Below are 15832 nucleotides of genomic sequence, written 5' to 3'. Positions count from 1 at the left end.
CCCACATGGCCGTGCAGTGTGGACTGTGGGGCTGTGAACTGCAGTCCACACTAATTTGCTGAACTTCAAGTGCCTGCTAGCATGAACTAAGAGGTACCCACTTTGTGTTAACATAGTCATGTTCTGTTCTCTGGTATGCCACCGAGCTGCTGTGTGACCTCGGGCAAGTCAGTTCACCTCTGTGTGTGTCTGTTTCTCCTCCCACCCTTTGTCTGACTTGTCTATTGACTATAAGCAATCTGGGGCAGTGACTGGCTCTTCCTATGTGTACATACAGTGCCTGGCACAACAGGCCCTAATCTCAGCTGGGGCCTTTAGGTGCTTCTGTGATACAAATAATTACAATAGGAAGCTCCACTGCCATGCCATGGCATTGGGGAAGGCTTCTTCCTGCTTCCAACCCTGCAGATCTCTCCAGTGCCCGACTTATCCTTAAGTGTAAATTCCATTAGAATCGTCCAGTCAGTTCCTTTCGGGAAAAATCCAGTTAGCATCAATGGATATTGATCAATGGATGCAGAGAACGTTTTTGGCCAACTTGTAGAGTTCAAAGGGGGCCATGGTACCTGCATTTTGAACGTGTTTGAGTAGAGGCTTGTGCATGCCTACCATGGGCAAAATACCCAGCAGCTCTCTCACACAGGCAATGAGAGATCAAGTAGAGGACACTGTGTATCATGACTACTTCAAAGAAGAATTATTGCAGGTAAGTAATTATATCTTCTTGTCTGCATTACATACCCGCTACTTCCTAAATGCCCATAACTTTCAAGGGCTTTGTAAAGGTTTCACCGTATTTCGAATGTTTATACACACAGGTGGCTGAGCTGCTTAGTTGACTATTCCTTGTTCTATCAAATGAGCCCTGTTTCTTTTTAGGGTGTACTAGTGTGTGTGTGTGTCATGGACAGCAGATTAAAATATTGTTGGGTGAAGCGTGAATATTTTTCTTCTATTCCAGGGACGTAATTCTGCTCTTATTTACACTGTTGCAAAAATCAGGAGTAACTTCACATCAGTCACTGTGGAGCCACATAAGAGAGAGATCAGCATAAGGCCCAGTGTCTCTGTCTTTATGCTTTAAACGCAATAGAAATAGGACTCATACCTTGTGGCCCAGGAGTTCCTGATTCACCTCGTATTCCTTGTAAACCAGGTAATCCTGGCAATCCTCTGTGGCCTGGAATTCCTGGAAGACCATAACTGGTATCACCTGGAACACCTTTCTGACCTGAAAGTCCAGGACTGCCAGGGAAACCTGGGGCACCATCAGGAGAAGAACCTCTTTCACCTTCATCACCTGGATCACCAGCATTGCCTCGAAAGCCTATTGAATTTAAAAATTACACAACGTAGACAACCATTCAAATGGTATGTTTTAAAGGTGTGGACTACCATAATGCAAATTTAATAGAATGAAAATATATTCCATTTATATGCAAAATAACATTTGCATACTTCAGGTTTCTCACTGGATAATGATATTGCATGAGAAACCAATGAGCAATTGTGGAAGTGATACCCCAAGGGGGGGTGATACCTATGTGTTTGGGGCAGGATATATTGGTTTTGTGTATTCCCCATCCTTGTTTATTCCAATCCCTTTGGGAGTAAATATATTCTCCATGTGCCTGCAAGGTTTACATATAACAATCATGCTCCTGCTACAGGTCTGAATTGATCAAGTCTCAGCAGCACCTTCTATTGTGGTAACAGAAAATAGTGGAAGGGATACATCTATACAACAGCCTAACTGGAGAAGTAACCTCCATCCCAACCTGAACAACCTTACAACCGAACTTTAGACACACATCCAGCTTGTCAGGGGAAAGGGCGGAGATGGTTAAAACTAGCAAAGCAGCTTACCCTATCCTGTGTAAGTATACATGCACATGTATTAACAGTCTGTGCAGCTCCATGTTTCAGGGGTAAAAAAGATACCGTCTCTCTCTCACTTACCATCTGGCCCTATATCGCCTGATGTTCCTGGTTTGCCTCGTTGGCCCTTTTGCCCATCAAAGCCATTTGGCCCAGGAGGACCAGGGGGTCCTCTTAATCCCTTTGGTCCTAAGAACACAGAAAGAATACAGATTTTCCAGGATCTGCTTGTAACCTATCAAACCTCTCTGTGAACTAAAAGGAGATGTAAGTAAACAGTGGTGCATCTTCACGGTATGCTGCATTGTGTAGAATTTACAAGCAAGCCCTCCTTTTTATCTGCTCTGAAGATCAAGTGCTTTCATATCTTTCTGAACATTGTGGGAAGGGCCAGCCAAGTTGGCACAGGAAGGTATGACTGACAGCTGACAGCTTGGACCCAAGGGCTGTGCACTAGTCTGTAAATCTCCAGAACGGGGTTATTCTGGGCCCCTATGATAGTAAAACAACCACAACAGAATAAATTAGGGCTGTTGATTAATCACAGTTAACTCACGTGATTAAAAAAATTAATCGCGATTAAGCACAGTTTTAATCGCACCGTTAAACAACAGAATAACTGGAGTAGGGGTTCTCAAACTTCATTGCATCGCAATCCCCTTTCAACAATAAAAATTACTACATGACTCCAGGAGGGGGGACTGAAGCCTGAGCCAGCCTGAGCCCTGGGTGGGGGACAAAGCTGAAGCCCCAGATCTTCAGTCCCAAGCAGGGGCCTGTAATCTGAGTCCTGACACACAGGGCTAAAGCCTTCAGGCTTCGGCCGTGGTGCTCGGACTTCAGCTTCGGCCCTGGGCCCCAGCAAATTTAAGCCAGTCCTGGTGACTCCATTTACACGGAGTCATGACCCACTTTGGGGTCCCCACCCACAGTTTGAGAACCACTGAACTGGAGCATTCATCACGTGGCTTACTGTTTCCTAGTTGGCTACTTTTCAGTAGCAACTCACCATCATTTAAACACTAACAAATTCTATAAAAATCAGAACACCCTGCATTTTCCCCTCTGAATAAAAACACCTTGAGCCCCTTGAAAACCTGGAGGGCCTGGACTTCCAGGATATGGTGGAACATAACAGTGGATGTCACCTGAAACAAGAGAAAAAAAACATTATGCAAGTATTGTACGCAAATAAACCAAGTTTGATTATCTACTGTAAGGTGTGCGAAAATATCAATATTGTCATTAACCAAATGTACAAACTGTAAGGATTATGGAATATTTATGCAAATAGTTATTTCCATATTCTTTAAGTTTAGGGGTATTTTAATTGTAATGTTCTTATTACGCATTTGGTATAAGGTTATATTAGTAATTTGATCAACTGAAATGTTGATGTGGGGAATATATTCTGCAGAGATTAAATAATATATTTGTATTTTCTGTGTTGTTGGCAGTAAAAATATTGTCTTTAAAATATTCTCTGAGAGGAGGTGGAGAGACTTTGAAGATGACATTCTAATCTCAAGTATGTAAATTTATGCTATGCCTACAATTAAGGCAAGTCCACAATATCCTCTAAATGCTACATTGCATCAAAGCACCTTGGTGCAAGCTGCCTTAATGTTGAAATGACAGGATCTGCTGATCTGCTACCTGAGATGTCCAGGTTAAGATTAGTTCCTAATTCCCAGAACAAGTTTCGACCCCATGCATATCAGACAAGTAAAGTATTCCAGGACCAATAGTGTCCGCAGCATAGAGGAGGTAGTGATAATTTAAAAATTGATTAAAATTCTCCTTTTGCTGCTAAAATATCTTTACGTTCTGCAGAGAAACAATTCAGGGTGATAGCAGGGCATGCAGTATAGAACCAAAAAGGGCACTTCATAAATAGTCTTCACCCTGTCTGGGTTGTTATAGCAAATGGGGGGTGAGTGTGACAGCTGTTGCTTGTTCAAAATAGGATGTATGTATCATTGTGATAAGGTATTTGGAAAGAGGGGTCCAAGACCGTCCAAGAACTGGAAAATTCACCATGGTTTGGTGCTTGTGTAAGTCAAACATGGGAAAAGGTTTGTCACACACAAGATGTTTGATAAAACACTAAAGGTGTTTAATTGAAAGTCAAGGCCTCTAATACAAGGTAAGTGATCTTTAGAAGTAACAGCAAAGGAAGTTTGGGAAGATCAGAGGAGAATGCAAAGGTTCATGAGGGAAGGAGTCCGCAAGATGGAAACCTGAAATTCAACCATAGTTTGTCTACCATAAAGAGCAGGAGAGTGTAATGACTTCAGTAGTAACATTTTAAATACATATTTGCTTTTTAAAAAAAGTCTACATTAACAGGATTTATAAAATATAGATAAAGACCAAATCTTTCTCACTTTATTCAAATGAGAATCCCTGTCAGTTAAGGAAGTAAACATTTATATTTGGATTTCTTAGAATCTAGAAAAAAATTAACCAGATTTAACCAAATAATTTTTAGATAGAATTAGCTTTGCACATGTAGCAACTTGTAATAAACAAGATTTATTCACAAGATTAACAGGAATATACTGAAAGTAAAAGAATTGAGAATATAGAAGTTAGACATTTTGGAATCACATAGCAAACTTGAACTGCACAGTTTTATATTAAATATTATACTGTATATACTTAAAATGTAGCATATGGAAATCATATTTACAATGTCTTTACTAACCTCTGTTTTCTACTTTGATTTATTATTTCTTTTTCATATGTTATTCAACCTTCTCTGTCTGTCTGACAACTTCCCATAGGTTATTCTAACACTACTTCGTGAATCAGCAATGGCTCTATATTGTGTGAATACTGTGTCATTTTCCCTGTTCCTTCATCCATCCCTGCAAATCTTTACTCAAATGAATACTCCTTGTTCAAGAGAGTAGTCCCACCAGGATCACACAAGTAAGGGTTTGCAGGTTCAGGGCCTCAGTGAATCAACATTCACAGATATTTCACGTTTCTTGTGCCTCACCTGTGTCTGCTCCTGAATGCAGATATCCCAGTTGAAAAGCAGATTACTTGAATCCTACCAAGCACATATTCAATGAGAGTGTTTTTAATGTTAAATTTCAAAATTACCTCTTTGACCCTTTGGACCAGGTGGCCCACTTATGCCAGTACTTCCTGGGTCTCCAGGATGACCCCTGATTCCCTGTGGGCCAGGAAATCCCAAACCTGATGGTCCCATAGGCCCTCTTGAACCAGGAAGTCCTGGTGCCCCAAGAAATCCTTTATCACCTGGCAGTGCTGATCCACCATCACCCTATTTAAAAAAAAAAAAGAAAAAAAAGAATATATATATAAGCTCCATAAGACTAGCCCCTTTGCTTTCTTTCATTAACTCCAGTATTAGAGCAATATTTGAAAAATCTTTGGTTACACAATGAAATTACTAAATGGATGATACATGTGATTTTTTTAAAATTAATCTTGCGGTAGGCTTACAAACTGCAATATAGGCTTAGTAACTTTACAGTACTCTCATGTAGTTGTCCCTGAAATAAAGAACAAATTTCTTCTCTGGGTGAAATCCAATCCCTCAGTGAATGGGCTTTCTGCTGGGAATTAGGTGGGAGTAGCTGTAGGGGCTAGAATCCTCCTCGGAACAGACCACAGGCCTGCTTACCTCAATGCATGCATGAGTACTGGAGATAGTTAATGGCTTGGAAAACCTTGCACAAGCCATTTACCAAGAAGTGAGTTTCACTTTTAGTTACACTGCAGTCAGTGGGGTTGACTAGGAGTAACAGAGTGGAATCTGGTCTATTATCATTTACAATCAAGTTGTTGATAAACATTTTAAAACTGAAGTCCTGATCAAAGCTAAATATTTCTATACATCTGATGTACAACTTAACGGAAAACCCTTAAAGCCTGCACTCTGAACAAGGTTGTATTAATAGGAACATCTGGTAGATAGATACACATGGAAGCTGTGCCTCAGTGGCACATCATGCAGATAAGAGTAAGATCCCTAAAATAAAGAGCAGTGTTTGTATAAGGAAGTTAGATTTTTTTCATTGGTCAGCAGTTAGCTACAGGTTACTAGGAAAATATAAAACAGTTTAATCTGTAAATAATTTGGAAATTTACTGACTTTTTTGTAAAATGAGAAATTAATTCAAAACAAAGAATGAAACAGTTGCTAACAAAGTTAAACATACTTGAATTCCTCTCTCTCCAGGCAATCCTGGATCTCCATCTCTGCCAGCAGTACCTTTTTGGCCTGGAAGTCCTGGAACCCCTAGAGGGCCTCTTTTTCCTTTTATTCCTTAAAACAATTAAAAAGAAGCTTAGAGTAATATATATAGCAGCTGTTTGTCTATTTCTTTCTCCTCAGTTGAATGATAGGTTATCATTATTGATATTTGGACAAAATGTCTGAGGCTCTACAAGAATTTTCTTCAGCTCATAAAGTGGGATTTCTTTAATGCAGGATTTAAGTTTCTTCCTCTGTTCATCTCTCCTAATTTGGAACAATTTATCTAGGCTTGTGGTGGGTTGAAGTCTTTAAATCAAGACTGGATCTCTTTCTCAAATGTACATCCTCGTTAAAACAGAGTTACTGACTTGATGCAGAGATTACTGGGTGAAGTTCTTTGGCCTGTGATATGCAAGAGGTTAGATCACATGATCGTAATTACCGTGAGTTTGGGGTGGCCACATTATGCAACCCAAATGAGTGTCAGTAAAACCTGAATACTACATCACACCACCATGTGTCTTGTTTGTGCATATGTTTGGCTTCCAACAAATGCTTTAGAGAATTTTTTTTTAATTGTTGGAACTGTGACTTCCACTCTTCTACCTTCAAAGCCAGATCTACTGTTTAGCATATTCTATCTGTATGACGGTCAGAAGAAGAAGAGACAAATTAAAACTAATGAAACCTCTATAAATGATCTAAAATAACTTTGTGTACATAAAAATGTCATGTCTTTAAAATCAGATATTGCAGTACATTGCAAGAGCTAGAAGCAATTTGGGAATCTCCCTTTTCCAGTGAGGTAAGATTCATGTTTTTAGTTATGCATAGTTACCAGATATTGAACCTTAAACCACGCAGTGGTGTAAACTGCACCTCAAAGCAGTGTAGTTTCGAGGACATTTGGGCAGAAGGAAGAAATGTTTTTATGATAGTTTGTTGTTTTGTTTTAAGTGATTGACATAACTGCTCAAAGATTTAAGATGTTAGCATAGTTGATATATCTTTGGGGACATGCATTTATGGGCAGAGTGCAGATGAAACAACTAAATGTAATTGTCACATGGCTTTGCAGTTTATCATATGGATATCATGAGGACATATGGGAGGTAGCGGGTCTCTCTCTCTCTTTTTACATATTGTATTAAGTGGGAACTTTGCTATCCACTTCAGTGGACCCAGGATTTCACTCATAGTGTTATGCGGGAGCATGGAAAATAATGTGGAGTAATTTAATTGCAAGAGTTTTATATTTTTCCCTAAACGTTTATGAAAATACACTATTTGCACAAATTAAACTTTGCAAAAAATATTAACTCCAAAGGATTCACATCACTGTCTCAGGAAATCTATGACAAATAAACCAGGAATAATTTGTGCTGCTCCAGTGTCTGTGCATGTCTGTGAGAGCACACAAACACTCTACAGCACATACACATGTGCACACACAGATAATGAATTATTTGTGAAGAATATTTTATTCATCATATTTCTTGTTCATAGAATAATTCATTCAGCATTTTTTTCAGAATTCAAGTTGTGTGATTGATCACCTATTGGTTTTGGTCCCTGAGTGATTAACTGTAACTCCAACAAATAGACGGATGATTTCAGAGTTGGAGGAGGGGCAGTACGTGACTGCCAGCTATAGGGTCCCTGGGTCAGGCCTGGGAGTAGAAGGCAGGCCCGGGTCCCGCCCCCACCCCCCCGTCTTTGTCCCACTTGCTACTGAGGGGAGTGGCTGGTGAATGAACTGCAGTGAATGGACTGCCACTGAGGTGAGCGGTTAGAATCGGGACTGCAGTTTGCCACTGAGGCAAGTGGTTGGACGAAGGACTGTCAGTCTCCCAGAAGGGAGAAAAGAACCGAGTGGGGCACAGCTGGAGGGCAGTGTCCAGAAGAGGACGACGCAGTCCGGTGAGCGACGCTGGTTCTGGAGGTGGAGACAGACGAGGTGACGGGCGAGACACTACCTAAGAAGGGTGTACTGGCAAACCCCAAGCTAATTCCCAGAACAGCCAGCAGAAGGCGCCGCAGTGGTGAGTCAACCCCCGTTACAGGTCCACTATGACCCCCAGATCCCTTTCCACCGTACTCCTTCCTAGGCAGTCATTTCCCATTTTTGCTCAATCTTAACTGTGTATGTCTCTGTAAATGCCCGAATAATAATATTCATGTGACATATTAGTCATTTGGTAGCAGCAATGGCAAGCTATTATGCAATCTGCATAGAATTTGGAGGGAGGAGTACAGGTTTCAGGAGGAAAGATTTTGTAGGAGGCACCAGGAAATCAATCTGTGTGAACTTGGCTTCAATGCTAGCACCTCTGTGCTGTTTTAATAAAGAGTCTGTAGTTTTACAAGCATGGAGTCCTCTCCCGTTATTACCCAGCATGCAGTACATGAAATACAACGGATGATAATAAATACAGGTTTACCTTTGATTTTCACTATGGCCAGGTCACCCTTTTCTCCTTTTTCACCAGCTATTCCAGAAGAACCAGGCTTGCCCTTGCGATTTAAAAAACGTATGACTTTTTAGCCATTTAAGCTCAAGTAATGAATCACAATAAATAGCATATCTCTGATGTTCTAAAATTATTTCCAAATATACAGCAATCAAAGCAACATACTGAGAGAAAAAAAACACTGTACCTCATGGGATCCCTTTAAAGAAGGAGGTGTAGAAATGGCGCCTGATTCTTCATTATTTTTGTATCATTTTTATTAACTCCACTGATGTCCAGGGAGATACAGCTATGTAAAATAAATGTAATGGAGCAAGGAATCAGGCCTCCTGGTCTCTATTCAGCCAGGGCATGTAAGACTTTAAGAGTCTTAAGACTAGAGCAAGTTGTAGTGTTCAGATGCTCTTCCCATTGCAGCACCTGACCCAGCACCCACTGATGCCAACAGGATCTCAATGGCTGTTGGATCAGTCCCATGCTATGTGAGGGCACATGGGTGGGTAAATATAAACTTTTGTGCCAGCTGAAGTTGATTTGCTGTGTTGTGAACAACGTTTGAATGGATATAGTTAAGCTAAAATCTCATTTGTCTGAAAATGTTGTACCTACTAAATTATTCACAGAATCATGGAATATCAGGGTTGGAAGGGACCTCAGGAGGTCATCTAGTCCAACCCCCTGCTCAAAGCAGGACCCCTTATTACTTTGTTATAAGTAAATGTAAGACTTCAATAACTGAAATGGATTAGAGGAAACAAAGTATTTTCTGCAGCAGGGTAGGAAATGATGTTCCCATGCTGGGAAACATTCTGAGAATTCAAATAATGTTCCCAACCCAAATTGGAACAAAAAGTTGAAAACTTACGTTTTCACAAGCCAACAATCTGAAAACAAATTGTCAATTTGGGGTTAATTCAAACATTTTGTTTTGATCATTTTGAAATGTTTTGTTTGGATTTTGACCTTACTTATTTTTATTATAATTAGCTTAAATTTCAGAGCAAAAAGTTATTTAAAATAAAATAAAATATTTCAAGAAAAAAAATAAATTTTGTCCTAAAAGAAATCTGTTATACTGAAATGTCTCTTTGGTGCACATTTCTTGAATGTGCATACCTACAGCTCCTCAGATAGTAGACAAATGCAGATGAACAACTGCTCATATTGCCAACCCAAAACATTAAAAAATCATCAGATTGGCTTAAACATAATGAGGTTTTTAAAAATAATAAATTTATGGGTGTGTTTCTTTGCCTTCCTGATTCTGAGCTACTCAGGTCATGGCTTCAAAACTTTTCTTTGCAACCATAATAAGGGCTAAAAATGTACTTTAAAAAAAATGATGATTCTTGCATCATCAGTTGACTCCAGGAGCTGGATTTTAAGGGGGAGGGAAAAAATATTGTGAGACTAGTAATAAAATTGAGGGGAAAAAAAGGAGTACTTGTGGCACCTTAGAGACTAACAAATTTATTAGAGCATAAGCTTTCGTGAGCTACAGCTCACTTCATCTTATGCTCTAATAAATGTGTTACTCTCTAAGGTGCCACAAGTAGTCCTTTTCTTTTTGCGGATACAGACTAACACAGCTGCTACTCTGAAACCAATAAAATTGAGGGAGTTGACAACACTGAGTTCTGCAGGCATTTCTTTAAATTCCACATCTGAATCACAGTGGGGTTTTCTGAGGCCCTGTCTAATGTACAGTGCTGCAGTGGTGCCTGTGCAGCGCATCTGGCGAAAACACTCTATGCTGACATGAGAGAGCTCTCCTGCCGGCATAAAAAAACCAGCCCTGTGAGTGGCATAAGCTATGTCGGTGGGAGAAGCTCTCCGCTGACAGCGCTGCGCACACTAATGCTTATGTTGGTGTAACTTGTGTCACTCAAGGGGGTGGAATATTCATTCCCCTGTGCTACGTAAGTTTTGCCAACATACATGGTAGTGTAGACATAGCCTGAGAAAAAATAGTTTGGAACCCCATACGTCATTTCTCTACTGTTTTATGGTATCCAAATATGTACAGCAAAGTGATGCATCTTATGATATGTGAGCCACAGTAAGACCACACACATATACATATTTTTGTTTATACTTATTCATGGTAACTGTATCACATAACAAAATACAGAAATTCAGATCTGGCAGCACTTCAATATATATACTCCCATGGATACAGTGTCTACATGTTGGACCAAAACTTGTCTACAGTGGGACAAAAATCAGAATGTGTAAGAGATCATCTTCTTGAAACGTGCACAGAAGGCAGTTAGGTTAAGTCTGCTTTTGTGCTGTTGGCAGCTGAGGAGTGTAAATTACACTCCCTGAAGTATATTAAAGTAAATAAGTCTCTGTCTAGAATTAATAGATATACTGTGGGTTAGGTAACAAATGTCCTCATATAAATTATCAACCCAGTGAATATCTAGGTCTTCAGCTGTGATTTCCTTTCATTTGTTAGTCCTGCTGGCAGTCATTCCCAATAAAACAGCACACAAACAAGAGAGAGGTGGATGCACACATTTGAGGTGTTTTGTAATGATGAATTAATTCACCTTGCTATTTTCTTTATAAAAGTGGTTTATGATAAATTACATCCCAGATTTGATATTAGAACAAAGCTATACTAGAAAATATAAACTGTTGTGTGCAGATGTCAAATGATGCTAGTACTGAATTTTTTTTATGACCAGTAATGCATTCATCTTCTATTTTGTAAGAATTATTTTCCTTAAGTGAAATTGTTATATTGCAGTGATGCCACATAAGCAAGTGAAAATACTTTAATTTGTTGGATCTAGTCATTTTCAGGCACTTTTTCCATATGGATACCTCTTGGCTTGATTGGATACCATTTTATCATACAGTGTCTGTAGGGAACATTAGGTTCTATATTAAATTCAGTTTGGCTCATTAAACAAATGAGCTCAGTGAATGCTGTATTAAGCACCTCAAAATAATTTTTTAGAAAACAAGAAACGGAATACTTTTAAATTACAATGAAATCAGAGTAAAAATTACCAACTTCATGATAGTTCTACCTACCAATCAACAGTAAGAGTTCCAAAAATAAATTCTAACTATGTTTTATTAAGAAAAGCATTAGTTTGTATTAAAAGTATGTGTCATGCAGAGGGAGTTTTTCGGAGGTTTTTTTTTTATTATTATGGCCTGCTGATCTTGAATATAACTATAAAAAATTCGTGGCTGTGTAAAGATTTAAGTTTGCTTCCCCCCCGACATCATGTGACTCCCATTTGATATTTCTTGCCTTTTAAACATTTTGTAAGGAGTACATTTTCCCATAATCTAATTAAGTAAAGCCCAACAATCTTCAAGGGCAAAAAGTGTACACGTCTAAAATATTTCCAAGAAAAATGGTGGTTTCTCTAAACCGGAAGCACAAGAGAGAGTAAGGCAACCCAAATATAACCCATCCAAAACCTTCCCGATCTATTAATATAAAACCCACCTTGTCTCTTCTAGCCCAGCCCTCCACAGGACAGGATTTCTGTACAGACCAACAAAAAAATACCAATTCCCCAAAGGAAACTGAGAAATAAATTTTTTTAAAAACCCACACCTACAACCGGGACTGTCTTTACAACAAATAAGAGGGAAAAATGTAGCCTTCTAAGAGCCTTAGTCATAATAGTGAGAAAAACAGAGAAAGAGGTGCCCAATCGATACTGAGTGCAATTCAAGAGTACAAGCACCTAGTGTCTTCTGCCTCTTCCTCCTCCAATTGGACACTTCCCTTCCTGGAGAGTTGAGTTTTTGTTGACTTTATTTTTAATTGAAACTTGTAAGAATTACTCACTGGGAGTCCTGTTGATCCTATTGTGCCAGAGAAACCTGGATCACCCTTTTCTCCATAGCTTGCAGGAAATCCCGTCTGTCCTTTCCTTCCTTGACGACCAGGTGGCCCTCGTCTACCAGGTGGGCCAGCAGGACCAAGGTCACATGAACAGTGGCCATGATTCCCTATACAAATGTAGGAAAACAACTTTGAACTGGTTGTGATATGCAACAGAAATATCATTCATTCTTTTTTCTGTATGTAGGTGGGGAAGTAAGTGGCTAGATGCCTGTTATATTCCACCACAGCTCCAGGAAACAAAAGTCATGTGATTCCCTATACAAGATGTGGAATCTTTACGCACTCTGGAACAAATTCTCTACTGGAGTAATTCCACTGACTTCAATGGCATTACGCTGGCTGAAAATCTGGACTGTATTTTCATGACTTGGCCTGATCCTCCAAGCTCTCCATTTAGAGAGCTGCCCTCGACTTCTGCTTGCAGGTTCAGGCCTTTAATGGTGCAACAAAAGGATGGAGCTCAGCTAAGGTCTCCTCTGCATTAAAATTGGTTACTGATGCATACTTGCCTTTTTCGCCTTTTTCACCTCTTCTTCCCATGGGTCCCATTTGGCCTTTTATTCCTTGATGTCCACGGGGACCTCTGCCATGACAAACTATACCTTAAGAAGAAAAAGGGCACTTATTTGAACTGAACATTTTTACAGCTTAGGTGACATATTCTCTCCCTTCCACCCTCTATCTCATCCATTGGGATCCTCAATAAATAGCTAGGGATCTTACGAAATGGTTTACAAGCCACGCGTATGGCACTGTTCTTGGAGTAAGACTAGAGTATGGAAAAGATCAAAATAAGATTATAGGCAATACTCCTGCCAACTCCTACTCTCTGATACTGCTTTTTTCTGTATTAGAATATTGGGGTTCATATCTCTTTTAATGGGTGTTGATTTGGGGCATTTTCCTCTGTTTTGGTCATGACTTCTGGATTTAGCTTGAGATTTTCAAAGCAATCTAGGCAATTTAGACACACATATTCCATGCATTTTAATTGATGTGGTTCTCTGTTAGTTAAGGCTTAACTTGAGAGCAAGGTACTGATTCTAATCACAATTATATTGATGTATAAATCAGGAGTACCTCCACTGGAAAAAAAATAAGTTAAACTTGAATACTTAACCTACAAATAATTAAATGTACTACATAGTGCATTTCAATAACTATTAAAATATCAGAGCCAGGTTTTCAGCTGAGGATCTGGCCTGAAGAAAAAATACTTTTCAAACCGATCAATGAACACAGATTGTGTGTCTGTTCACGATTGCCATGCACCTTGTGCGGTCATTTTGCCCCAGTGCAAAACATCACAGTTCAGACATGGTGACTTTTTACACCCTCTTTGTATTGGTTTAGGGGCTGCACAAGGTGCAGGGGCAATAGAAAATCAGGCACAGAATATTTTTTTTAAAAACAAGGACACCTACAACTGTCCTTTCTCCATGGGCATCTCCCATCAACCCTACTGTTCTCTATCCTTCAGCACAGCCATCAGAACTAGGCCATCAGCTATTTACAATGACTACATTGGCTTCTTTCTAAATCTTGATACCTCAACAATTGCTGGTGAACATTTAGATTTAGTTTAGTGTATAGAGACATGGGAGAAATTGGTTCTATGCTAACGATTCCTATGAAAAAATTAATAGTAAAAAAACATTTTCCCTGCATATCTCATAAGAATGATAACAGCTGGAGTCCTTATCTGTAAAATTAATTAATCCAGTTGAGTGGGAAAGACCTCCCACGCAAAAGCTACACACACAAAAAGAATGGGACCCTATCCTCCGAAACAGAATCAACAATATTCTAAAGAGAGTAACAGAAATAAAGTATTGTATTTACTGTATACCCGATGCAACACCATAGAGCAGGCCTATGAAAAAATACCGTTTCTATTAGCATGTTCTCACTGACTCCATAAATCTATTATTTATAATATTTCTCACACAAGACACTTATATTGTTTATCTTACCAGGTGGTCCAGGCAAACCCTGTCTTCCTGGTGCTCCTGGTAATCCTGGTGCTCCTGGAGACCCTGGTCTTCCTGGAGTTGATTCAGCAGTTCCAGGGAGACCAGGATCCCCGTGCGAACCTTTAGGACCTTGTTGCCCACATGCTCCTGGCAGACCAGGGAGGCCTATCGGGAAAATAGGTAAGTATAAATTATACAGAGTAATTATGAATATTTAAGAGATATGAAGAAGAAATTATGGGCATACAGTATCTTCCTATGAAAAGCCTCCCTGGCGTCGTGCCAGGGGTGGGGGGCTAGAAAGCCAAGGTCTCTGAAGTTTATCTTGTGGAATCTGTAACTGGTATTCCCCTCTGGGGAATGGATTTTGAGGCTGCTGAGGAGGCAGGGGCATGGCCTTCAAATCCTTTGGTTCCTCAGGATCCATGAGGAAAGGAAGCTCCAGCCTTGTGGAGAAACTGTTCCCCCTCCTCCAATGCCCTTTCTGATGCTCTTGCTCCCATGTGCTTGCCACCCTAACATGAAGGGACAGCAAGGAGCAGGTTTCTTTTAGCAGAGTTAACGCCCAGAGGTTTGGAAGGTTATATTTGCACTAGTTCCAATGGAGAGGAACTAGTGCAAATGCCATGTCTTCCCCAACGCAGACATGCCAGCCCATTCCAGAGCCATAGAGACCTAACGATGTGATGTTGGCTCTAAAGAGCTGTTACAGGCTCCTGGGGAGAGGAGGAACTCATTAATCCTGCTTCCCTCTCCTCTCCTCTTCGTTAAGGTCTTTTCTGACTCATTTTCTGACAGAGGAGAATATAAGTCCTGTCCATTATATATAAGAGAGTGTGTGTATGTATGGGACACACACAGGTAAGCAATAACAATTAAAAAGAAGTTGAAGTTGAAAGTGTGCTCCAGTGAGGTTCTGCTGATACAAAAATCAATGTTATCCTTTCTTTACAAAAAGTCATCTTCACCTTTTAAAACACTCCAACATTAGACAGCCTGAAATGAACAGTTAAAGGATCCAGCTAATCCTCCACTGCCGGGAAATCCTTCACTCAACATCACCTTCCCTGATTTACATGGCCTCCCCACATTGAATGTTGCAAAGGTTAAAACAACACATGACTTCCCTGGGTCTGTGCTCAATTTCTGTTGGCAGGTGGATTAAGGACAGTATATAGAGCTCTCAGTTCATGGTTTATAAGTCTATGATCTCTTACTTGTTCCATCTTCACCAGGTCTTCCTGATGGGCCTGGAGGACCAGTTAGTCCAATCAACCCATCATCTCCAGAAGGACCTGGTAATCCAGGATCCCCTCGAGAACCTATATGGGATTACAGGAAATGTCAATTTAAAACCTTGTACAATTGACAGCTTTTAGTCCTGGTTTAAAATGCA

At 39.9% G+C, this 15832-nt stretch overlaps 1 protein-coding gene across 6 annotated transcripts in view; it reads right to left on the bottom strand.

The window, feature by feature from the left end:
- The window catches only part of COL4A4 (collagen type IV alpha 4 chain), a 133423-nt gene that overhangs the window by 49738 nt on the left and 67853 nt on the right, over positions 1-15832 (bottom strand). For 5 of the 6 annotated variants that reach the window (XM_043522339.1, XM_043522341.1, XM_043522340.1 and 2 more), the window contains 10 exons: positions 15654-15758; positions 14437-14601; positions 12973-13065; positions 12404-12567; positions 8554-8626; positions 6075-6181; positions 4990-5173; positions 2958-3026; positions 1960-2067; positions 1109-1327 (listed from right to left, as the gene is read on the bottom strand). In XM_043522339.1, the coding sequence (XP_043378274.1) occupies positions 1109-1327; positions 1960-2067; positions 2958-3026; positions 4990-5173; positions 6075-6181; positions 8554-8626; positions 12404-12567; positions 12973-13065; positions 14437-14601; positions 15654-15758 (1287 nt within the window). The remainder of the gene's footprint in view (positions 1-1108; positions 1328-1959; positions 2068-2957; positions 3027-4989; positions 5174-6074; positions 6182-8553; positions 8627-12403; positions 12568-12972; positions 13066-14436; positions 14602-15653; positions 15759-15832) is intronic. The other variant, XM_043522338.1, reaches the window with a different exon arrangement.

Source organism: Chelonia mydas, chromosome 9 (genome assembly GCF_015237465.2).
Source record: "Chelonia mydas isolate rCheMyd1 chromosome 9, rCheMyd1.pri.v2, whole genome shotgun sequence".
Lineage (NCBI taxonomy): Eukaryota > Metazoa > Chordata > Testudines > Cheloniidae > Chelonia > Chelonia mydas.
Note: the sequence above shows the minus strand (reverse complement) of the source record. Positions and strands in the feature narration are given on the sequence as shown.